The sequence below is a fragment of the Gossypium raimondii genome, chromosome 9 (assembly GCF_025698545.1).
Source record: "Gossypium raimondii isolate GPD5lz chromosome 9, ASM2569854v1, whole genome shotgun sequence".
In the NCBI taxonomy this organism is placed as follows: Eukaryota; Viridiplantae; Streptophyta; class Magnoliopsida; order Malvales; family Malvaceae; genus Gossypium; species Gossypium raimondii.
Window position 1 is genome coordinate 36684856 of NC_068573.1, and position 24651 is coordinate 36709506.

At 31.9% G+C, this 24651-nt stretch overlaps 2 protein-coding genes across 3 annotated transcripts; one reads left to right on the plus strand and one right to left on the minus strand.

Moving 5' to 3' along the window:
• Nucleotides 1–4859: 4859 nt before the first annotated feature.
• LOC105799377 (zinc finger CCCH domain-containing protein 53) lies at nt 4860–8754 on the plus strand. Its single transcript, XM_012629905.2, has 9 exons — nt 4860–6217; nt 6318–6500; nt 6581–6760; nt 6854–6945; nt 7025–7285; nt 7372–7516; nt 7634–7852; nt 7965–8033; nt 8143–8754. The coding sequence occupies exons 1-8, from the start codon at nt 5262–5264 to the stop codon at nt 7996–7998; spliced, it is 2070 nt and encodes a 689-aa protein (XP_012485359.1). The 5' UTR covers nt 4860–5261; the 3' UTR covers nt 7999–8033; nt 8143–8754.
• Nucleotides 8755–20127: 11373 nt separating this feature from the next.
• Nucleotides 20128–22255, minus strand: LOC105799378 (pentatricopeptide repeat-containing protein At5g13770, chloroplastic). 2 transcript variants are annotated; one of them, XM_012629908.2, is made up of 2 exons: nt 21799–22255; nt 20128–21702 (listed from the first exon to the last, which is right to left on the minus strand). In XM_012629908.2, exons 1-2 carry the CDS (start codon nt 22194–22196, stop codon nt 20343–20345), a joined length of 1758 nt encoding a protein of 585 aa, XP_012485362.1. In that variant the 5' UTR covers nt 22197–22255; the 3' UTR covers nt 20128–20342. The 2 variants fall into 2 exon arrangements, with proteins under 2 accessions (XP_012485362.1, XP_012485361.1); XM_012629907.2 differs by having other exon boundaries at nt 20128–22255.
• Between the last annotated feature and the right edge of the window lie 2396 nt (nt 22256–24651).

Sequence of the window (24651 nt, forward strand, 5' to 3'; positions counted from 1 at the left end):
GATTTAATCAGGATTTCAATAGATCAATTGATTTTAAGTTGATTTTTGGTTTGAAAATGGTAGATCTCATGTTTCTTGACTAAGCTTCTGTTTTAATGTGATTTCTAACTCATTTTAATCTAATTAAAAGGTTTTAATCTTGATTTAACAAATCCTTTAGTAATTTAAACAGATTGAACGTTTTCCTCTTTTGATGTTCTTATAAGCTTATTTTTTGAAAAATTAGATCGTGTAATTAGAAAAATTGATGGTTTAGATCTATAATTAGGTGATAATTAGGATGAATAAAATTGAAATCTAAGCTTAGAAATTATATTTGAGTGTTAAACATCTATTTTGGCAAAACTAGTTAAGTTTTTGGTATAGAGATTAAGAGGTGGTGAACTGTGATTTTAGAATGATTTAATTGTGTTAGTTGTTGTCTATAATGCTTTTGAATTATCTTTGATGTGTAGTGAAATGCCAACTCATTTAGGAGCCTCCACAAGCAAGGATAAAGACAAACAAAATCTTACTTGAGCTTTGTTGTGAAAGCAAGTTGCTAAGGTGAGTAATATTGTGTGCTATAATTAATGCACAAATCAATGAGTTAAAGGGAGCTTAGGTGGTCTAATCATCTAATCTAAGCCCCAAGAGTAAATGTTCTTACTTAAACTTTGTTATCTTATAAGTAAGCTTACATGTGTTGTGATATGTTTAAGTGTGTGATGTGAATGTGTGGGTTGGATATATGATTGAATATGCCTTGTGAACATATGATTTTATGCACACACATTTGAAATGAAAGTGTATTTGGCTCATTGATCGTAAAGTGCTTGCACTTGAGGTGCATTATATGAAAGTGATAAGTGTTATGAACATAGTAAGTGAGAGTCTGCATGAACAATTGTAATGTTTTATCTATGTTTAATTATATGTGGTAGGTACCTAAGTCATTAGGAAGTGTTTAGTAATCTTTATGTAATTTTGATTTGTATATATGTTAATGATGCTTGCCTTAATGATTTGTTGAGTGATTTTGGATTTTTGCTTATCTTTTGGTATATGTATACATAAAGATATGATTAAGTGATTTTGGTTGAATGCTAGTTGCGCACAAGCTAGTAATTAGTCCGAATCAACTAGTTGTATTAGAATTAATGTTATGATGTTTAGATATTGAATGAAATCATACATGTTAAATAGGTGTGCATTAGATTGGTATATGCTAATATGGTCATTGTATTGGGAATGGTTAAATTTACTACTTAGATCAAGTAGTTAAAGTATGCATTTAGTTAGTTTAACTATCTATTTACCAATATTGAAATGATAATGCATGAGATGCCATGACTTTAATATATTGATCATGATTTTTGGCATGTCAATTGAATGTGTATTATTAGGTACAATTTTGGGATGGTTAGGAAGTGCTTTGGAATTATTTACTTGTTGGAAAGTTTACATTTTTGACATTTTAGCAGTATGGTCTTTAGATAGTATGAATTAAAATGACCAAATAGTATATTTCTGGGTAATTGTCTTGAGACATGTTGAACAAGTCTTGAGACAATAAATTGTAAGCCTCAATACATGTATCTCGTGGTCTCGGGACGAGTAACCATCGAACCTAAATAAGTTTTGCCTGTTCAATACATCCAAACATCGAAGCAGGAATAAGAAAATAGAGGAGGTCTGTTTCGGGACTTAGTCTTGATACATGAGGGACCCTGCCTCGAGACACAACTTCTAGTGTCTTGAGACATATTGATTTCAAAGCTAAAATTATCAAAAATAAAATAGGTCTGTCTCAAGACATGTAATTCCCTATCTTGAGACACAACATTGAAATTTGACAATTTAGTTTGGATTCAAATCCTAACTTCGCTTTTGACCTAGTTTAATTCTAGAACATTTTTTTTGAGCTCATCTGATGTGAATTAAACATGTTTGTTCATTAAATTGAGTATGTATGATTTATGGTATGATTGAATGTCAATATTATTGTTAAAATGACTTGAAATAGTGTGAGTTGCTTCGACATTGTAATGTGACGTCACACATTTGAACCCAACGACCAAATCGGGTGTGGGATTTCACAATAACATATGCCAAAGTAAGATTAGACTTAGAATGAATAGATTGAAAAAATTATTCTAATAATGGTTAACTTGATGATTGAAGCTATCAACGGTCTCCACACTATTGTTACAAATATAGACATATAATTCATTAATTAAAGGACATTGAAAATTTAACACAATATAATATTAAATAGATCGGAACTTGTTTTATTATAATTAATATTATTTTAAATTAAAAATATTTATGACTTTATTTTTCATTTAACTTGGCTTAATAAATTTTCAATTTAAATTTGACTTCGGAAAATAAAACTTATCTAACTTTTTTTTTCATTCTAATACTCACTCTATTGATGAATGGTAAGATATTATCGGTTGAAAAATATGGAATAACTGAGATGTGCTTGAGGAAGTGCTCTACTCACTTCTTTATTCATTTTGACAGGCAGTCAAATTTCTATATTTAGGTGATTGACAATTTATTAAACAGGATTTTTGGGTTAGGTTGAGATTGTGGATTGTATCTAGCCCATGAATGAAGATCATATCACCTAGAGAAACATATTTGAAGAATCAGATCGAACCGGATCAAGTCTATCTAATCTCTTTGATCAAGGAAGTTGGATCAGATTGGATTGTTGAAGACTTAGCTGCCAACGGTTCTTCTTTACATTAATTGTTATTATTATATTGTATTCAACTAGTTTAGTTGTTATTTAATAGGAATTGTGGTAGATATTCATTATGTTAGCAAGTCTCGAAAAACTTTATATAATTGAGAAACTTGTATAGATTTATGTACTGATTTGAGAGTACTTAATATGTTTTAGTAAGGAACTTTATTTGTGAGAGTGCATTTGATTGTAAAACATTTTTTTGTTATGGTTTTATAAGCTAGAGTTTTAGGCCAGCTTAACATTACTTTTCAAAGGTGCTTTTGAGTCAAAAACAATACTAAACAGAGAACTTTTAGAGTTAGAAGTACTTTTGAACCCAAAAGTAAAAGTAGTTTTTTTTAGCTTCTACTTTTGGCAAAAGCACTTTAAGCAAAAGCAAGTGCTTTTAGGAACAAAGTACAATATATAAATAATATTATATATTTAAATTTTTATTTGTTATATTTTAATATTTAAAATATAGTTTATATATTTGAATTAAATTTTATAAATAATTAATATTAATGGATTAAAATTTTTTAAATTTTATATTTCATATATTAAAATATTAACAATAAATTATAATAAATTATTTTTTATATTCTTAGTAAAATATCATAATATTATCTAACTTGAACATTATTTAAATTCATATTTATTATTTTATAAATGAACATTTTATTTTTCAAAAGTACTTTTTGCAGCAATAGCCAATAGTAAACACTTAAATTTTAAACCAAACTTTTTAAAGTATTTCTCAAATTCACTTTTCCACAATAGTTTTTAAAAGTACCTCTCAAAAGCAATGTTAAACTAGCATTTAGTCTTCAAAGATACAAAAGTGAGGAAATTGTCACTAAAGTGTGATAGATTTAGGTTCACTTGTTAAATAGATCTGTGTTAGGCTCCATTAACGACTAAACAATTTTTGTGTCCTCTATTTTTTGTTTTTGTTTTGTGTTTTCCAGTGTTAGGAGAAGCAAATACTTCTGTGTTACTTAACTGTTTCAAGTCAACACTAACTTTTTGCTTAAAATTATACCAAGTTTTCATACTGTATAGTAATTAAGCTAAAAATTATGAATTATAAATATGAATAATTGAATTTAGGAGGGAGCATCTAAACAAATCAAAATCCAAGTTACTTTACTACCTTAAGCCAAAAACTAAAGTAACTAAACAAATCTAATTGTCACGCCAAATGTTTCGTTCAGTACATTAAGCAAAAAATAAACTGATAACAGGAGCTTCTATCTGTAGGCCTGCAACAGAAGATGCCCAAATGGGTGCATTAAACATCTTCCGACAATCGGGAACTTGCAAACGATTTGCTCAAAACTCAATTTAACGTTATATAAAATTTGAAATATCCATCAATTTTCGATTTAATTAGTTAGACTGACCAATTTAATTTACCCGAACAACATTCTTTAAAATTGAGTGAATGGATAATGAGATTTTTGGGCGAATGCTTAGTCTTTGATAAGGAATTATGGGGAATTTTTGATGGGTTGACTCTTATCTTTGATAGTAATTTTGCTGGAGTTATGATTTAAACGGACAGTCTAAAGGTAGTCAAAGCTATACAAGAAACTTTCTCAACGATTTCGAACTCTATCTTAATCAAACGTAATCACCATCTGTTGAAGAACGTAGGACCTTAGACTATCCAACATATCCGGAGGGAGTTTGATAATGTTGCTAATTATATTACCAAATTAGCCTTTGATACAAGAGAAAACCTAAAAGTTTTCAAAGAGATTCCCAGGGGAGTCTTAGAAGTCTCTCCTATTGATTTAGTTAGTGGCAACCTTGCTCAAGAAAATCCTGATATAGTATGATTTTTCAATTTTACCAAAAAAAATTTTAAATACACCTTAAGTAATGTACCCCAAAAAAATAAAAATACTTATGACGAGAAAAACATAAATACGCAAATGGTCAAATCAAAAAACAAATTGGCTTTTCAAAGTTGTTTTAGTGAAGCAGATCCGGATCTAGGCTACTCCCCCACCCACCTGTTCTTCTTTTGTCCAAAATCTGTAAAGACAAACAAATACCCTTCTAAAAAGGATTTATAGTTTATAATACCAAAAAGGGGAAAAAAAGGAAAAGAAAAGAAATGGAGTGAGAATGAGAATACTGAAGTGCAAAATATATAAATAAACTTTGAAAAACAAAGAAAATAAATTCAAGAATTTGGGTGCAGAAGCTGCTATTTCTTCTTCTTCCACTTCATCAAGCTTTGTTGTTTTTGTTTTCTGATGGGTTTTTAGAGAGGAAGAAGCTTAACTCATTACATTGCTCAAAATAATTGTACTATAATTATAATAATATTAAGGAATAGCCATTATTGTCCTTTCTGAAGCAAAGTCCACTCTTTGCACTCTTTTACTTGCTTTTCTTCCCTATCATTTTCTTCTCTCTCTCTCTTTCTCCCTTGAAGTGAAGGCTTCTATTTTATCTTTGGGGGGGTTTAGAGTTTCAGCACTTCAGCTTGGTGTTTGAAAAAAAAAAGAAAGAAAGAGAAATTGGGTTCTCCATGGATTCATATGAAGCAACGAGGATAGTGTTTTCGAGGATCCAAAACTTAGACCCTGAAAATGCTTCGAAAATCATGGGTTATCTTCTTATTCAAGACCATGGAGAGAAGGAAATGATACGTTTAGCCTTTGGACCTGAAGCTCACATCCACTCTTTAATCCTCAAAGCCAAATCCCATTTGGGACTTTCCATTTCGAACCCACCAACGCCTTCTACTCCCTCTTCTCCTTCTCCTTTCTCTTCAAGGCCGAGCCCTTTATCCATCCCTTCTTCCTCTTCAAGGCTTACCAAAGGCTTGGAGATTCCAAATCCTTCTTCTCCATCTACTACCACTTGGCCTCCTCTTAACCATTGTCCCATCAGTCCTAGCTCAACCTCCTCTCTTTCATATGCAAGTATTGTCAATGGAAGCAGTAACACTGCAAATGGCTCTGGATCTTTATCCTCAGTTCCTTCATGTGTAAACACTTGCAATGACAACGAACTCATCGATGACTACCAGTTCCAGGACCACCTTTCGTTTCTCAACGACTCCAAACCTGAGGATTTGTTCAGTCCTCGGCTTGACTTGGCAATGAGTACTACTCCAAGTGGCTACGCTGATTCCCTTTTACATAGGAGAAGTTTCTCAGTTCCTGGTCTGTGTTTTGGAGCTGAAGATGTCAACTCTGGGATTGGATGGAAGCCTTGTTTGTACTTTGCAAGAGGGTTTTGTAAGAATGGTACTAGCTGTAGGTTTCTTCATGGAGATTGTGCTGATGCTGCTGCTCTCGTTGGTTCTCCAAGTAAGCTTAATGAGTTGGAACAGTACCAGGAGCTACTTAGATCGAAAGCTCTTCAGCAACAGCAGCACCAGCAAAAGCTAGCTTCAGCTTCTCAGCTCATGTCTGGGGCTTCTTTCCAATACAGCAAGTGTGTTAATCTACTTCTCCAACAACAAAATGACTCTCATAGGTAAAAAAAAAATTAATAATTGTTATCTCCTTCAGCATTGTTTATGTGCAACTTTTTGGTTTCATTTGCTCATGACATTGATTTTCGGTCCTTGGTGCAGATCAGCGATGGCTGCATTAATGATGGGAGATGAGCTTCATAAGTTTGGACGGTGCCGTGCTGAAAGAAATGATTTTTCAGCGATGGGATTAGGAGCAGCAATCAATCCAGGCTCTAGACAGATTTATTTGACATTCCCAGCTGACAGTACCTTTAAAGAAGAAGATGTTTCAAATTACTTCAGGCAAGTCACTGGTTTTAAGTTTAGTTGTTATTTTTGGCATTCTAGGTTTAAAGATTGTAGTTTCCCTCTGGATTTTACAGCATCTATGGACCAGTACAAGATGTGAGGATTCCTTACCAGCAGAAGAGGATGTTTGGGTTTGTTACATTTGTGTATCCCGAGACAGTGAAGCTCATCTTAGCTAAAGGCAATCCTCATTTCGTTTGCGATTCTCGTGTGCTCGTTAAGCCTTACAAGGAGAAGGGGAAAGTCCAAGAGAAGTAAAGCCTCTTTTATCTGATTTGCTCTTTCTATGTTGCGTACTCTAGATGATCTTCAAATGATGTAATTTGTCTAATCCATTGAATTTCTAGGAAGCAACAACAACAATCGGAGCGTGGAGAGTATTCAGCATGCTCGAGTCCGTCTGGGGTTGATTCGAGGGAGCCATTCGATCTCCATCTCGGTAAGTAGCCTTTTATTTTGTATGTCAAAATTTGCAGTGTTGTTGGTGAGCTTCTGTTTTGACTTTGAACTTATTTTAGGATCGAGAATGTTTTACAATACTCAAGAGATGCTACTGAGAAGGAAATTAGAGGAGCAGGCTGATTTGCAGCAAGCCATTGAGCTTCAAGGAAGAAGACTAATGAATCTGCAGCTGCTGGACTTAAAGAACCATCACCATTCTCAGTTCCAACACGGTTTTTCCACTGCCTCACCAGTTCCTTCACCGACTGTATCCCGTACTCCCAACAATCAAGCACTTATTTTTCCAGTTGATGGCATCGATCAAGAATTCCCCCAAGGTTACTTTGGTTCGATCACCATATGAACAAAGTTACTTTGCTGTTCAATTTATCAATGCGGTTTACTGTCTTTTTTTTTCCTGCAGAGAATGGTGGTTGCCCGATCTCAGCTGTTTCCGAGTTGGCTGCTGCTATCAATGATGATAAGCAGCTGGAGGATTATAAAAATGACAATGGTAATAGTAGCACCAAGGGGAAGGCCAACACTGAAGAAAGTGATCTCCCTGAAAGGTATTAAATTTGACTGTTAATAACTTTGCTGCTTTGTGCTAGCTTTTGGTAATGGATGTTCATGCAAATTTACTCTATGCTAGAATTACTAATGAATGAAGGCCTTTTTTCTCACAGCTTGGATCACATTCTCCCTGATAACCTATTCGCTTCTCCGAAGAAATCAGCCAGTGATCACTTCACTGTCTTCTCTACCTCGTCTGCAGAGGCCGTAGAGGCTGATGACAAAACCGGAACTCCTCCGACTACATCTTGTTCTAACAGTAACCCTTCACCGGCCAATGCCTCCGGCCTCAATATGGCTTCTCTTAAAACATATCTTCTTCAAATGCCCAGGTAGATATCATCATCATCATCATCATCATCATCATCATTACTTTCCATTGCCACAGCATCCAACAGAACATTCATTTCATTAATGTGATTAAGTCTTTTGCTATAAAAAAAGGTTTTCTTCTGGCCAAGGAACCATTGGCATGTAGTTAGCCAGCAATGGAGGAAAATTGACTTTGCCAGGGTAAGCAAACTATCAAGCATCTTGGAATTGTGGTTCAAATCCGATCCATTTCATAAAGCTTCAACTGTTTCTTTTTCTTTTTTTTTTCTTTTTTTTTTTGTGGAATCAGTGGCAATTAAGCAAGCATATACAAGGAAGATTAAACCCGAAAAAAGCTGTATAGGCAAAACCATACCCACAGCAAAGAAAAAAGATCTGTAAGACAAGATCAGTGCAAGATCATCACTGCCATCATCATCATCATCATCATCAACAATACAATACTACTTACAATCAAATACATAATATATGTATAGGTAAAGGACAGAGGAACTGATTTATGCAAGTGGGGTCTTTGGCCTTTCCTTACTGTGACACACCAAGTTGCTGGACCACACAACAGATAGTGTAGAAACAAACAAAGGCTGGTAGTAACTAGTAACTAGTAACTTTTTTTTTTATCTCATATTGTAATTTTTTTTTCATTTCCTAATCTTTTCTTTTACCCTCCTTTTTTCAAAGTGAGGTGAAAAAAGAGAACTAAGAAAAAAAATCTGTATGAACTATGTCACTTTGTGTACAGAATTAGACCCCCCAGAAGTTCTAAAAGTACTTTACCAGAAGGTTAACAACTATACTGATATAGATACCCAAATAGGAAAAAAAGGAGTGAAAGGGTAAAAGCTTGGAACTCTGGGTTCTTTTTTTTGAAGTTATTTGCTAGTGTTTCATATTATTATTACAGTATCTGTCAGCCATATTAGATCATGAATGAAACATGCAGAACAGGAAATAAAGAAAAGAAAAAAAAAGGGATGAGGTAAAGGAAAGGTTGTTCTTTCATCATGTGATTAAAGTTAGCTTTAGGGGACACTTTTGTCTCATATTGTGGCTTGTATATTTATTTTTTAATTGAGGTGGGGACATGCATGAATGGGTAATGGCCACACTGTCACATGGTTTCTGACAAAATTTTATATGAATTGAGTATCTGGGTACCACTCACTCCCTTCACTTTCAGTCTTTTAACCTCATTCAGATTTTTAAAAAACAAAGCTTTTTTATTTTATTTTATGGATTTTGATGCCTTTATTTTGTTTTGGCATATCTTAAACCATGTTGGGTCTATCTCTACATGTGCTCTTATGTTTTAATTGCATGTGCATTTGTGCTGCCTACAGAACTACCCCCCTACCAAATAAATACAGATATTTTCTCCACTTAAACTGTTTCATGTTTGAACACCAATATAATTTATACTTTATGAAGTATCAAGTTTATTTATTATAGGAAAACAAGGCATTAGTTTTTCTTAATTTTGGGTTAACTTGAACTATAATGCAAGTAAAAAAGTCAATAATTTAACTTTTCTTTTTGCTTGTGAGATGCAAAAATGGTGGAAATTTGAGAGGGAGGTTAGAGAATTATTTAAGATCCTCCCTGTCATAATCAAAATTAATATAATGGTTTTGGGTTTTAGGTGCTTGGGGTTGGGGTTGGGGTTGGGGTTGTTAATAGTTAGTTGGCATGCATCATTGTTATCTTAAGCATACTCATTTTTACTTACTGATGAGTTTTTGGGTTAATTTTCTTTGAGAAAATCTTCATATTGGACCTTTTTTTAACTCAGCTGTTGATAGATATATTGTTGTAAAAAGGAAATCATGTGCTTGCTAATTATTATCTTGAAAGTAATAAAGAGTTATTATTTCTACATTATTTAGGGCCTTTTTACTCTTCAGGTAAGTTGAGAGTTTCGGAAGTGTTACATTATTTATATATTTAATTTTTAATTTCTTATTACACTCTATAATATATTTATTAATATTCTTTATCTGTTTGTGAACTGTAAAAAATTCCACACGCAATGTATCAAATAAGATTTCAATAATAAAAGTGTCAGAGGTTTTAGACTCCATAATCAATGTCAGCGTTGATAAGTGTCCTATAAAAATATAGTAAAATATTAAAAAATATTTTAAAACAAATAAGACAAATCAATTTTTAAAATTACTTATAAGATAAAAATATACACTACCAATATGACAAATACTCACTCATAAAAATTCGTTTACTAATTAATTTAAGTTTCATAAAAGAAAATATTTTATGCACCACTATAGTAAAATAATAATAAATCCTTACAAGTAAGATTATAACACTATAATGTGTCCTTCAGTTATATTAAAAATAAAAATATAAGAACATATGAAAATGATATAAACAAATTTTTTATTCTACTTCTAGTATGTATATATATATATATATAAAAGTGAAGTATACTATTATGGGTAATATTTTGAAATCATTCATGGTTTAGTGTTTAAAAAGAAATTTGTATTGGAATCAACTCAGTAATTAATCTTTCGCTCTGTAAATCTATTAAGAAGGTAAATGCTAACAATGAGTAATGAGTAACGACAAGAATAAAACTCTCCATCATTGGTTAAAGTAAAAGACTTTTATCATCTCACCTAATCTCATGATTTATCCTTCAATTAATTTAATATTATTAAATAATATCAGATAACTTCAAGGAGTACCCTTTTGACATTGTTCTTCCAAAACTAGCATGCTTTGGGATTTAATACCTTTAAGTAATTTCAATTTACTTTTATAATAAATGAGGTCCCAATTCGAAAATACAAATATATATATATATATATGAGGATTTAAATGTAAAATGTCACTTCATATGAGTGGTTGCATAAAGAAAATCATGGTTGATGGTACATCTTAAACTGTTGTTTTAGGGGGTTTGAAGTGATTATGAATGGGGTGCTTTTATTTTTTTACCAATAGTTGAATTGGGGTACCATAATTCCATAGTACACAAGGGGTTCAAAAACAGTGTTGCCACTATCTAGTTAGTACAGTATATCCTACTTAATTAAGCCATGATTTCAGGTCTTTCATTTTAATTATTTAATGAAAAGGGCCCATTCAATGATTAGATCAGCTTGGAGTTAAAAAAAGGAAAAATCAAGTTTAGGGCAAATGAATGGATGATTAATTTGGGCGAAATAAGTGTATGATAATAAGGCAAATTGCATAGAGAGGAGAGTTTTTGTATGATGTTGAGAATATAAATAGTATAAACAAATGGAGGCAATCCAACCAACACAGCATATGTAATGTTGGGTGAGAAATGCAAATTTGGATCATAATGTCTCTTTCTTACCTTGACACCATTTTTTGGTGAAAACGGGGTCGACTTAGGTTTTGAAAAATGAAAACGAAAACGGGAGTCGCCACCAATCCTTTTTAATGAGGTGTGATTGGATCACATCGAAAAGTGATTGTTTTTAATAAACGGTTTGATTTTATTAAAACAACGATTTTGGTCCACAAAATTTAGAAAAACAGGTTCGGGAGTCGGTTACGTACGAGGAAGGGTTAGCACTCTCGTAACGCCCAAAAATTAGTACCTAACTGATTAGTTAAAGTCTTAATGTCGAAAATTGAAAAAAAAATTAAAAAAAAGGTTCGAAACACGATCCTTGTTATTTAAAAAAACTTGTATAAATTTAGGGAGAGAAACATATTTGCACGTTATTCGAGAAAAAGAATCACATCCCGTAAGTTAGGACACAATATCTAAAATTCCCGATACGAGAATGAATGCTAAAAAAAATATTTATTTTGAAAGAGTTCGATTATCTCGAGTTTAAAAAAAAAGGTAATGTCCCATGAGTTAGAACACGATCTTTTGTTAATTCCCGAGAATATTTAAAAATTTTGTTTGAAATGATTCGTGTATTTGAATTTGTCGTGAAGATCGAAACCCCGTAAGTTAGGGCACGATCTTCTCGAATTTCAAAATACGAAACTTTGTTTATTTGAAAACCATATTAAATAAAATTAACTTAACATAAAATGGTAGGAATAAAGACAATGTTAACATGTATAATAAAATGATAATGATGATACAAGCACAACTAATATAAGCAATAATCAAAAAGAAATAAAATACATAAAATAAAAAGTCAAGTACATATGAAATAAATAAAAAAACTAAAGCATTTCCTAAAAATAATAATGAACACATGAATAAATAAATAAATATAAAATAGAACGACAATAACAATACGAATAATAGGAGATAAAATATTTACGTATGTACATTAGTATATTTAAATTATAAATTATAAAAATGCGTGAGTTTATATACATGTATATATATAAAACGAATATACATATTTATGTATATATAAATTATAAAGCGTAAAAGACATAGATATGTATATATCTAAAAATATGTAGGTATCTATATAAATTATGTGAAAATATAAAAATATATGAATATGTGTATGTGTTCACAAAAGTAAAAGTATGTGTATACATATATAAAGTATAAAGCATAAAAATATATATCTAGGTAGGTATATATTAAATAAACTTGAAAATTATATGCATACACATACTATAAAAATACGTATGTGTATATGTATATAAATTATATAGTATATAAAATGTAAGTATGTACATATATATATATGATAAAATTTGAAAATTTCAAGGTATAAATGAACAAATAATAACAATAATAATTAATAATAACAGTAATAATATCAAATTTATTAATTTTAATAATAAAATAACCGAAATATAAAAAAAAGAGCCAAATTGAATTTTAAAACAAAATTCAGGGGCGGGCAAATTTGTAAATAAATTAACAGAGAAAACGCGAATAACAAGGAGGGACTAAAGAGGAAAATATCCCCGCCCTCCAAAACGCAGCACTTTACATGGGACTTAAATGAAACAACGATAAAATTATACGGCTAAATTAAAAATAAAGAAAAGAAGGAAAAAGGGGCCAATTGCAACGCGTTGCAAAAGCGGAGGACTGCAGCATAAATATCCCTTTTAAAGAAAAAACACGATCCTCCCTCGTGGTCGGGTCATCAGACGTGCAGGTGAAACGGCGTCGTTTCAACCCCTGTGGCTATGGCGCAAAACGGCGCCGTTTTGAACAACTATTAAAAATCAAAGTTTTTTTTTTTACTTCATTTTCTGCTTTTTTCTTTAAAAAAATTGAATCCCCTCCTTTTCTCTCTCTCCCTCACGACTTCCGACCTTGGATTCTGGCCTCCGCCGCGCCACCTCCACGGCCATTGGCCGGAGTTGCTCGAAATTGGCTTTTTAGCCCTCCTTTCGGTGTAATAGCCCGATTTTAGGCTTAGTCGGAACAGTGGTTTCGGGACCACAAATCCGACGAAAAAAAAATGTAATGGCTTGAATTTTCAGAGGTGTCGGAACGGTGATTCGAGATCACTAAATTCGACAAATGGGTAGAAAATATTATTAATTTAGTAAGTATAAGTTAAATATGAAGTTAGGAAAATTTTTGAAATAGTGAATAGTGCACTAGAAATAAATATTAAAATAATTAGAATCGAAATGAGGTATCAAGACCTCGGGGATTTTAAACTGAGCCATAAATATTTTTATAAATATTTATGGAGTGTTAAAAAGTTAGTATTAAAGTTTCGTTAAGAAATTTTAAAGTTCCGATAATTAATTGAACAAAAAGGACTAAATTGTAACAAATGCAAAATTTTGGAAAATGATTAAATAGCTTAAATGATAAAAGGAAGAGGGCTTAAAAGACAAATAGACCCAATGTCTATTTGGGCTGGACGGCAGAGGCATGAAATCAGCAAGAAAGTAAGGAGAATTAAGGGCAAAATTGGAAAATTGCAAAATTTGCTTAATAAAGTTAGGACCCAAGTGGAATTATCTAGATTTCTCTTCATTTTTCTGAATTCTCATCAGCTAAAACACCATGGAAGGGCTTCTTCAAGCTGGTTCTTCATATTTTTATTACAAGTAAGTTCAATTCTTGACTATTTCTTGAAATTTTGGTATTTTTATGACTTTTACAACTAGGCCCACTTGTTAAATTCATTAGTTTTTGATTTTATGAAAGAAGTTGAAAGTTGATATGAATATGTGCTGGAAGTATATGATGATTTAGCATGAAATTAGAGCTTTAAATTGTTCATATGCTGATTTTATTGAAAGAATTGAATAGAAAGTGAATGTTTGGGACCTAAAAGTAAAAGAGTTTGAAGATAGAGTTATATGTGGAAATTCTGAATTTCAATAGTTGTGTAACAACTTATAATGTCTAGTAAAGTACTAATTGAGAAAATTAGATTAATTGAGGGTTAATTGAGAAAGGACCGAATTGTATAAACTGTGAAATTTGGGGCAAAATGGAAATCAACATTTTGCACTAAAGCAGTTTTGGACAGCAGCAGTAGTGTAACTTTGAAAAATCACCAAAATTGTAGAGATTGAATTAGAGGATGAATAAAATATGAAACTAAAGCTTATTGAGTCTAGTTTCTTATAAAAGAAATGATGTGAGCAATGGAATTGTAAATCATGAGATATAATAGATTTTGTGAGACAAGGTCAGAATGAATTCAGGTTCCCTGTTCTGACTTTGGAAAATCATTAAAATTGTAAAAAATGATTATGAGTTATAGTTTATATGGTTAGAATCCTTAATGAGTCTATTTTAGAAGAAACAAGCTAAAACATCATCCGAATTCTGTACAATGAGATAATTAATTTTAGTGAAGAGTGGTCGGAACTGTCAGACAGCGAAACAGGGAAACTTTAAAGAATAAACTGTACTATTTGGCTGAACCAAAATTATGAAAATTTTATGGTATGAAGATATGTGAGTCTAGTTTTAGGTAAAATTAACGGATCTTAATTTGGAGCTCTGTAGCTCCGGATAAAAATAATTTAGTGACTCTGACTCGGATAAACAGCTTTGAATATACATGTTAGTGAATATTGAAATTATGGTTAATGTTGTTTAAGTGTGTTATACACATTAAGGATGTGGAATGGAGAGGAGGAGGAGGAAAATTGGGAAATATATGAATGATCCGTGTATAAATGGTCATATGTTTGATTATAACTCATAAACGATGAAATATGAATGATGCTTATTTTGTGCATTATTGGTCATGGTTTAAGCTCATGTGTGAAAATAAAGTTTCATAGTATGTGTGTATGGTATATTCAGTATATGATTTGGCATGAAATAATACCATGAATGGTTTATGAATTAACACATGTTGGTAAGCCCGATATATGAATAAATGATCAAATTGAGCGGAACGCGGATTTGAGTACTTCTGATCAAGTGACAAAGTGATAAGTGGTAGCTTTAGCTACACTTATCTGATCAAGTGACAAGTGGAAAGTGATAAGTAATAGCTTCGGCTATACTTATCTGATCAAGTGACAAAGTGATAAGTGATAGCTTCGGCTATACTTATCTGATCAAGTGACTAAGTGATAAGTGATAGCTTCAGCTACACTTATCTGATCAAGTGACAAGTGGAAAGTGGAAAGTGATAAGTGATAGCTTCGGCTACACTTATCTGATCAAGTGACAAGTGAAAAGTGATAAGTGGCTACACTTATCTGATCAGAAACAAAGTGATAGGTGGCTACACTTATCTGATCAGGGACAAGTGATAAGTGATCATACGTAAGACCATAGTTATACTATGGCAAAGTGAAAGTGAAGTACTCAATTTTCCGTGACCGTTCCCTAATTTGATTAAGGATGGTAAGTGACAAATGGGCCCGAAAGAATTAAAGTAAATGGATAAGTGGTAGTGTATTTATATCAGGACGATGTTGTTATTCAAACTAAAGTGATATTTTCATTGCTAAATTGAGAATTTCATAAATGTGTTATTGAATGGTATAATCAATAAACATTGAGTTAAATGGTAAATACGTATTAGTTTTGAATTTGATGTCATTGAATTGTACGTGAATTAAATGGAAATTGCTAGTGATATGATTTAAATTATGAGCATGAGAAATTGCGAATTGAATGAAATGGAAATGAATCATTAAATTGCATGAGTATGTATCGGGTCTCGCAGGCCCTAATTATTATGATTATAATATTTTGAGGATATATTGTGAAAAGTTATAGAAACATGTTAATTATTTTGAAAGTTTTAATTTTGATGAAATTTTATAACTCGGTTAAATACGTTTACAAGTGTATGTGTTTTGGTAATGCCTCGTACCCTATTCCGGTGTTGGATACGGTTAAGGGGTGTTACATTCGGTGTCCTCGAAGGCTTGGCCTTCTCAACCGCGGGACCGAGAGAAAGAAAGGGCCTTTTCCTATGTTCGATTCCGACGACGGCGAAGATGGGCTCCGACGCCGGTCTTCGAAGCGAACATGTATCTTTCTTTCCCTTTTTCGTTTTGTTTTTGTTAAAAAGAGTAGTGAAACAAACAGAAATAAAAAGAAAAATAAAGAAAATAAAAAACGCAAGAACAAAAAAAGAACTGGATCAACCTTTTTTAAAATTTTTGATATGCTTTTTATTCACTGGTTGTTAAAAAAAATATACAAAGGTAGTGTTTGGCTTTTATAGCCTATCTATTTCTATTTTTTTGCTATTATTTTTGCTGCTCTTTGCGTGTTTGTTCCATTTTGCAGGGTGATGGACGAGCGGTGGTAGAGTAGGTGGCGCGACGGTGGTGGAAGGTCAAGGGTTAGGTGCGGCGGTGGCAGGGTGTCTGAAGGCAGTAGGCTAGGGTTTCAGAAAATTGAAACCTTAGATTACTATTGGTTGGGTTGATTTTAGTTGGGCTTAGATTTTGGGTCTAGGTTTGGGTTAGGGTGGGTTTGGATGGGCGATTGGGTGCGGTGCGGTGCGTTTAGCTTACTTTTTGTCCACGCTACAGTATCGCTACAGTATCTAATCTCGCCGCCACCACTATTTTTACACTAACCGCAGTAAACGCACAGCCCATCCAAACTCACACTTAGTTTAGATGGGTATTTGGGCTTTTGGGTAAATTTGGGTACTGGGCCGGGCAAAATGGGCTGTACATATATAATACCTTAATTGATTTGGTGTCATTAGATATAAAAATGAAGTGGAATGGAATGATTGTTTACTCGTTTCGAACTTGACTCGGCCTGCCTCTAATTTAATCTCTGTTTCGAGTTCGAATTAAATATGAATTTATTTGTCTTGAACTCGCCCAAAAAATTAAAATTAAACTCGATTTTGTCTACTCGATCTGATATAATATGTCATAATTTTTAATTTTTATATTTTTTTATCAAAATAGAACAAATAACTTTTAAGTTATGTCATATTTTAAAATTTTTATATTTTAAACAAAATACAACAAATATTTTTTAAATTTTATTATATTTTTAATGATATCATTAATCATTTTATAATTATAATTATGCTAGAGAAAATAATGATATGAATTTTATCATCATATATTTAAACTAATATTAGATATAAAAGTATTTTGGTAATTATTTAGACATGCAAATTTTATTTAAATCAATCCCGACTAGACCCAATTAATTTTGAAATTAGACCACTCAAAACTCAATTTCAAAAAAAAAAAATCAATTGGGCCAAGTTAAAACCTAAATATAACTAATTAATTAAACATCAATTTAGCTAAAAAACCTAAAACACCACATTATTTTTTCTAAAAAGTAAGGCAAGTAATTTAAAGTTTTCTATTATATTCTTCATAAAACTATATTTTTCTTGAAATCTAAAAAATAACTCATACTTTAAAAATATTCATTAGCATAACTTCATCTAAATTGGTGTCGTTGAATTTTAATTCAATTGACACTCTTACTATTGTAACATTTAAAAAATATACATTCAAGTGCGTTGAAGCTTCCTTCCTTCAAGTTAAGGGTGAAGATAAGTTATGGGTAAAAATAGATTTTGCATAAAAAAAAAAAACATTCTCCACAATAGAGTTACTGATATGCTAGGCCAAAACTAAGGTCTTGTTACAAAAAATTTTCAAACTCAGGTCACATTTTCGAGTCCAGCCAAACTGGCTACTCGTTTTGTTTCACTATTAAAAATTAATAAAATATTTAAAAAATATTTTTTTATATTTTATAATTAAATTTAAATTTAAAATTATTTTTATATATAAATTGAATTTGGGTTGAACAAAGTCAGAATCAAGATATCAAAAATCTTGTCCAAAATCAATTCAAATCTAATTGGGCCTGCAGGATGGGGTGGACTACCCACCCATGAACAAATCTACTCTCGTATTTAAATAAAATAACTTAAATCAAAACTTAAAAACTACATTTGTAAAAAAACAACTCTCTTAATTCATCACTACTTTGATGCACAGTTAGGAAATTCATCACAATCTTCTCTTTGTACGCATTTAGTGGGTTGAGTTAAAAAATATTTGATCAAGTTTTTTATTGCATCTTTGAGAGTTTAAACTTTTAAAAATATACTTTCTGTAAATATACTTTTATATCCTTAAATCTAATAAGAAATTTTCTAATTTGTTTTGTCTCTCACCATGATCTAATAAGAATGGATAAGCAGTTCGTGGAATTGGCATGAAAGAGTAGAGATAGCTATATTTCTAAGAGTAAACTCTAAACGAATATGAAATGTATGGATACAAGTTATGCTTAGAATAAAAGACAATTCTGAATTGACTTCTTCTACGAACAAGGAAGCTAGATTAGAGGTTCACATTGGTGTTTGGTTTACCTCACATTCTAAGGAATAATGTAAAATCCCAAAGGAACATTCCCCCATTTGGATTAAGAAGATCATACATTGCCAATAGTTTTAAGATTCCAAAATACGTAGGTAATCTCAATACAACCTCTTCCTTAATGAATCTTACATTTTCTTCATAATGTCAAATTTTTTTTGACAATCCTACTCTCATTGTTAATAACTTTTGATTCACTTTACTGAAAACAAAATGAAAATAAAAACTAACCAATCAAAATTCTAAAATAACATTTTAACTATATATTTATTATTATTATTATAAAAATAACATGTTGTCTATTATATTATATTCTGATTCAAATGTTACTTTTATAACAAATACAATTTTTTATTACTTTGATCATAATTGCCCTTAAGACCTAACAAAAACCTGTTTTAGTAAAAAAAAATTCTTCTTCCTTTTTTTTATATATATTTTACTTTGATAAAAGAGAAGCCTTAATTGTTTATTACTCTTCACAATTTTAGTTTATTTATGTGAGAAAAATATAAAATTAATTTACTAGAGATATGAATTCATTTATCAATTAAAAAAATACTTTAAACTTCACTGTAAAGAATAAAAGAAAAGAAGTAAATTCTAAGGGTACAATTTAGTAAAATATTCTTTTAAATAATTTTACAATTCTTCAATCAAATAAAAAACCTTTACACTCCAACTAAATAAATCAATAATAACTTTTTTTAACATTAATCTCATTATATATTCTTATCATATCTGCTGCCTAGAACTACCCATAGCCTACCCACGTCCTCCTATACTGGCAACAATGCATATGCGAATTGAGCTAAGACTCAATCGACAAATCAATAATAAATCTTAAATAACCACTAGTTAAGTATTTTTTTTTGGGATAAATATTAAAATTATACATAAATTTAATGTGCAATGTAATTCATGAATTTTAACTTTATGCAATTTTATACATGAAATTTAATTTAATTTAATTATCACAAATCATTAACAACATTATTGAATTAGTACCATTTTACATTAATATAATACATATTCGAACAATTATATTAATATAATATAAAAATAAATGTATGTATTTGTTTATTTAAATATGTATAATTGAATCAAAATCAATGTTTCATATATACATATGAATCACAATTCAAGTTTCATATATATAATTGCACCAAAATTATTTTATAAAATTGATATTTATCCCTATATTAATATAAGATAAGAAAATTAGAGTAAGAGGAGATTTCAATGGTGGGCCCATATCATATAGAGACTAACAACATACCTTGAGTAAGAGGAGATTTCAATGGTGGGATTGCTTCATAATAACTTGTAGTTTTCTACGATTTCAACTTGAATACAATATACTTTAACACTACATTAAATATTTATTGATAAAATAATTAGTTCCATTTTAATTCATTGAGAGGAGCAAGTAGTTTGGGTAATTTGTGAGTTAAGTCTTGTAAATATTAGTATTAAAGAAGGGATTAAGCATACTCAAGGCTTGAACATGTTATACAAGGCAGGAGGAGTGTTACAGAAAATGATTTCTATAAATTTCACAAGAGGTCATAAACATACAATATTTCAGAGTGGTAAGCACCATCTCCTGAGTTTCCTTAATGAAATCTAGCTTGAATTCATACTTTCTTTCATTGAAAACCCTTTGATGTTAAAGCAGGAAAGAATACAAGTTAGATCTGGATTTCAAAATTTGAGAGGTCATGAAGTGCCATATATGTGTGGAGCTTACAATTGTGTACCATGTTGCATGGCATCAAAATTCTTTTGCAACCATTTAACTTGGTTTTCCAATCCAGCATCCCTTAAGGCATTCATAGCTGAATGATATAGCCTTCCATCCAACTCAGTTCCTTCAGCTTTCATGTCCTGCAGAAGCCTCACCAACTCATCGATCCGACTTGTTTTCGAGAAAACTCCCACCATGGTGCCTGCCATTGCCTTATCGATCGATCCCCCGTTCAATCTAAACTCCTGGTAGAATTTCACACACATTTCGCACTCCCTTACTCGATTGTAAGCGCTAATGACGGTCGTGTAGCTGACTTTATCCGGTGCCAGCTTCCTTCGTTTCATCTCCTTCCATAGTTTCTCCACCTGTCTCAAGTTCTTCACTCTCCCATGCATGTCCATTAATGAATTGTATATCCATACATTTGGTTGACACCCTTTTGCTTTCATTTGAGCTAAAACCTTCATTGCATCTCTTATCATCCCTGCTTTCCCATACATTGCTATCATGCTAGAGTATGCCACAACACATTTGTCAAACCCCTTCTGCTGCATCTCCGAAAACACCATTTCGGCTTTCGAGTTGAGACCAATGCGACAGTACGCGTTTATGATCGAGGCATACGTTACCTGCCCTGGTTTGCAGCCCTGCAATATCAGCTGCTCATAAACTACAATAGCAGATTGAAACCCTCTCCTTTTGGAGAATCCATTGACAATTGTACAAAAAATACAATCAGAAACCTTTACATTTGCATCATTCATGACCCTCACAACATCCAAAGTTTTCTCTAATAACCCTTCTTCTATATACATCAAAACAAGCTTCAAAAACAATTCTGGGTCCCTCACCATCTTCCTCTCTTCCGCCTCTTCGAGTAGTTTTTCGACTATGGTTATATCGCGGATGCTCGCGAACGATATTATCAATGAAGAGTAAACCAAAGAACTCACGAAAAGCCCTTTCTTCTTCATGTCTCCGAAATATTCAAGAGCTTCATAAGGTCGACCCGATTTCGCCAACGAGTCACATAGGATACTGTATGCACGAGGTGCAAGTGGTGTCAAATTTAACTTGCTACTTTCAAATTCATCAAATAATGAAGAAACTTTGTCCATATCACCAATTCGGTGATAAGCTTCCATTATCTGGCAATAAGATTCAGAATCCGGAGAAATTCCATTGGATTTCATTGTTTCGTATGCAGCAATTGTGCTTCTAAACATATGCAACTTGTTATACCCCGCCATTGCTGAATTAAACGTAATGACAGAAAGTTCCTTATCTGATTTAAACGCTTCAAGCAAAGCCTCCACAACCATGAATTTTCTAGCTTTAACACAAGTATTAATCAATCTAGAACAAGTATAAGCATCAGGGAAGACCTTGTAATGTTTAAAATCAAGTGAAAGAGACACAATTGAACCCCATTTCTTGGATTGGACAAAGTACCTGATGAGAAGCTTTAACATTTTTTTCTCTGGTATGAACCTTGGGTTTTCTTTTGCTTTCTCATAGAAATCATATGCAACATCCTCACTTGGAGTATCTTGCAATAACCCACACAACAACCCATTTAGATTATCAACATCAGGGTCATGAAATTTCAGGCCTAACTTGGTGATGGGCACATTGCTGGTTGATGATGATGATGATGCATCTTCCATGATAGCAGATGGGGAATTACATGAGGAATTGATGTGGAACAATGGAAGGTTAGAGGTGGGGAGTGAGACAAAGTGAAGGGTTTTGCATGGTGAGAAAAAGAGAGCAGATTTAGATTTTCTGGGTTTTGATGTGTAGGAATCAGTTGAAGCTAAGGACCAGTCAGGAGAAGTGGAGACGGCCATGTCTGTTTTCTTTTTTTTTTTTGGGGGGAGATAAGGTTAATGGGAACAGTTGGAAACAGTATGTATAACTTGTGGAGCTAAAACATCTTTTGAAGGAAGTGGATTTTGCCATGGTCTACATGTATTGTGTTATCCAATGGGAACATGAAAAGTGGAATATAAATTTATCATTTTATGAAAAATTGGTTTTTCTTTTTAGAAAAATAGAGGACTGGTTTTCGACACGTGTTTCGTTTGCAGGCAGTGCCAACTTTTCAGAGAGAGGCAGAGAAACTTAGAGTTTGATAGAAAAAAAAACAATTTTAAATTGTAAATTTGGGGATAACATATTAAAATTTTACATTATTTTTTATTTAAAAGGTAATTTGTTATATGAATTTTGAATTAGTAAATTTGAATTGTAATTTATAAATGTATATAAAAATTTGATTTTAATTTTATTGTATATATTTAAAGAAATTAATATATATTTAGTGTCGATTAGATTCATATAAATATTTGGGTATGCAAAATATCAATGTAAAATTGTATTAATTTGATAATATTGTTAGTGATTTATAAAAATTGAATCAAATTAAAATTTTATGTATAAAATCACATAAAATCAAAGTCCATGTATAACCTTGCACATTGGATCAAAGCTTATGTATAGTTTTGATATTTATTTTAAATTTAAAGGTTAAATTAAAAAGAAAATAGGATGCTAGATACCTTGTCTTTTTTTTTTTCACTTTGATTCTATTTTTGGGATATTTTGGCCTTAGCTTTCAAAATTAGTCAAATAACATTTGTTTTCGAATGGAAAAATTTATTGAAGTATTAAAATTTTAAAAATTCTAATGTGTGAGTTTATGTTTATTTTATTGTTGATATGGATTATTCTTTTATAATATCTATTTTTTTTAAATTTTAATGATTTTTTTAAAATCTTTGTAAGTTATATGTGAATTGTCATGCGAATGTAATAAAGGAAAGCAACACTCAAGTCCCACAAAATTATTTTGAGTTCATGAATAAGATCTTTTAGAGTATCGGCAAAGTTACAGATACGAGCATCACGACAATTTCAGAAGAGAATCGACATGAAATGATTGATATAAGATGGATTGAAGCGATCAACAGTGTCCATCATTCCCTTTGGGATCTGAAATAGCTCTATTTTGTAGAAGAGGAGCTTGTTCTCTCGATCTAACAAATGTCTGAAGGAGAGACAAAGATAATTATAATGAACTCCCTATGCCGCCACAACTTTGAAAATTAGGGATTGGAACTCTGGAATGTGAACTTCCGTAGGTTGGAATGCCAGCTGATAAGTTGGGACTTACATTAACCATGCAGAAGGAAAGAGTGGCGAGTTTAACTTCGACAAGTAGTGCATTGGCAGTGGAGCAATCAACGCTGGAATTCGGCTTAGATGGACCATCTGGGATTGGTATGGTTGATATCTTGATTGCCTGCTTGAGGATTCCTCGATCTCGCATTGCTGTTGCTTTTTCGAGTCTTCTACTTGTTTCTCCTTCAGCGCCATTGTTGTACGAGTAGGCAGGGATCGTAGCCATCACTTGTAGAGGGACTTGTGATATGGGGGGTCCAAAGTAGGTTAATTAACATTTTGACTCATGTGATATTCAAGAGGAGGAGAAGACGCTGGACTTGTGGTCGAAAAGTGGTTAAGCTTCCCACATGAGAAACACAAAGAGTTTAAGCCTTTACAAATAATAGCTTGGTTTTAGCCTTTGAGAAGTGGTTTATGGAGATTTAGTTGCATACACAAACATCATATCTACCTCCTTCACCAGCGATGGTGTGGCTATCCATTCGTAAAAGAGGACCAATTCCTTTACCAATTTTCCTCAGAATTTCCATATTAAAGAATTCCACTGGCAGCTTTGGTAGCCTAAGCCAGATTACAATAGACCGTTGGATTAGATTTTAACTGTAGGTTTCAGAGGGACGTGAGACGACTTGATAACCCATGGTCTTTCCAAAGACTTCAATGATGAGAGATCAGGACCATTTATTTTTTATTCTTTGTTTTTCATCTTTAGTAAAGGTGATGCTCTACACCTGATTGTTGCATGTCATTCGAAGAATCTTGTAGGAGAAGATCTAGGTAGAAATCCTCATCAATTACTATCGATTGAACTGTAGATTCATTAAGCATTTAGAGCATCTTTGTAATAGACAGAAAGGTCATCAGTTTGTCGCAATTTATAAGGTAATGAATTATAGATATTTTGATGAATGGGAATGAAAGTGGAACTTGGCGAGATGACGACGACGACGAGTATTTATTTATTTTTTTAAAATTGAATTGGGTATTAATGGGTATTAAGGGTTAATAGGGAGATTTTTAGAAAAAAAATCATTTTTTAAATTTTATAATTTTTTATGTTATATATTTATTTTTGAAAATATTTAGGTATTTTTATTTTTAATATTTTTTTATTCGTTA

Excerpts from the sequence above, each read along its gene's own strand:
- LOC105799377 (XM_012629905.2), top strand. The coding sequence starts at position 5,262 with ATGGATTCATATGAAGCAACGAGGATAGTGTTTTCGAGGATCCAAAAC. Across the intron at positions 7,286-7,371 it reads CGATCAAGAATTCCCCCAAG|AGAATGGTGGTTGCCCGATC; the intron begins GTTACTTTGGTT and ends TTTTTCCTGCAG. Across the intron at positions 7,853-7,964 it reads TATCTTCTTCAAATGCCCAG|GTTTTCTTCTGGCCAAGGAA; the intron begins GTAGATATCATC and ends CTATAAAAAAAG.
- LOC105799378 (XM_012629907.2), bottom strand. The coding sequence starts at position 22,196 with ATGGCCGTCTCCACTTCTCCTGACTGGTCCTTAGCTTCAACTGATTCC.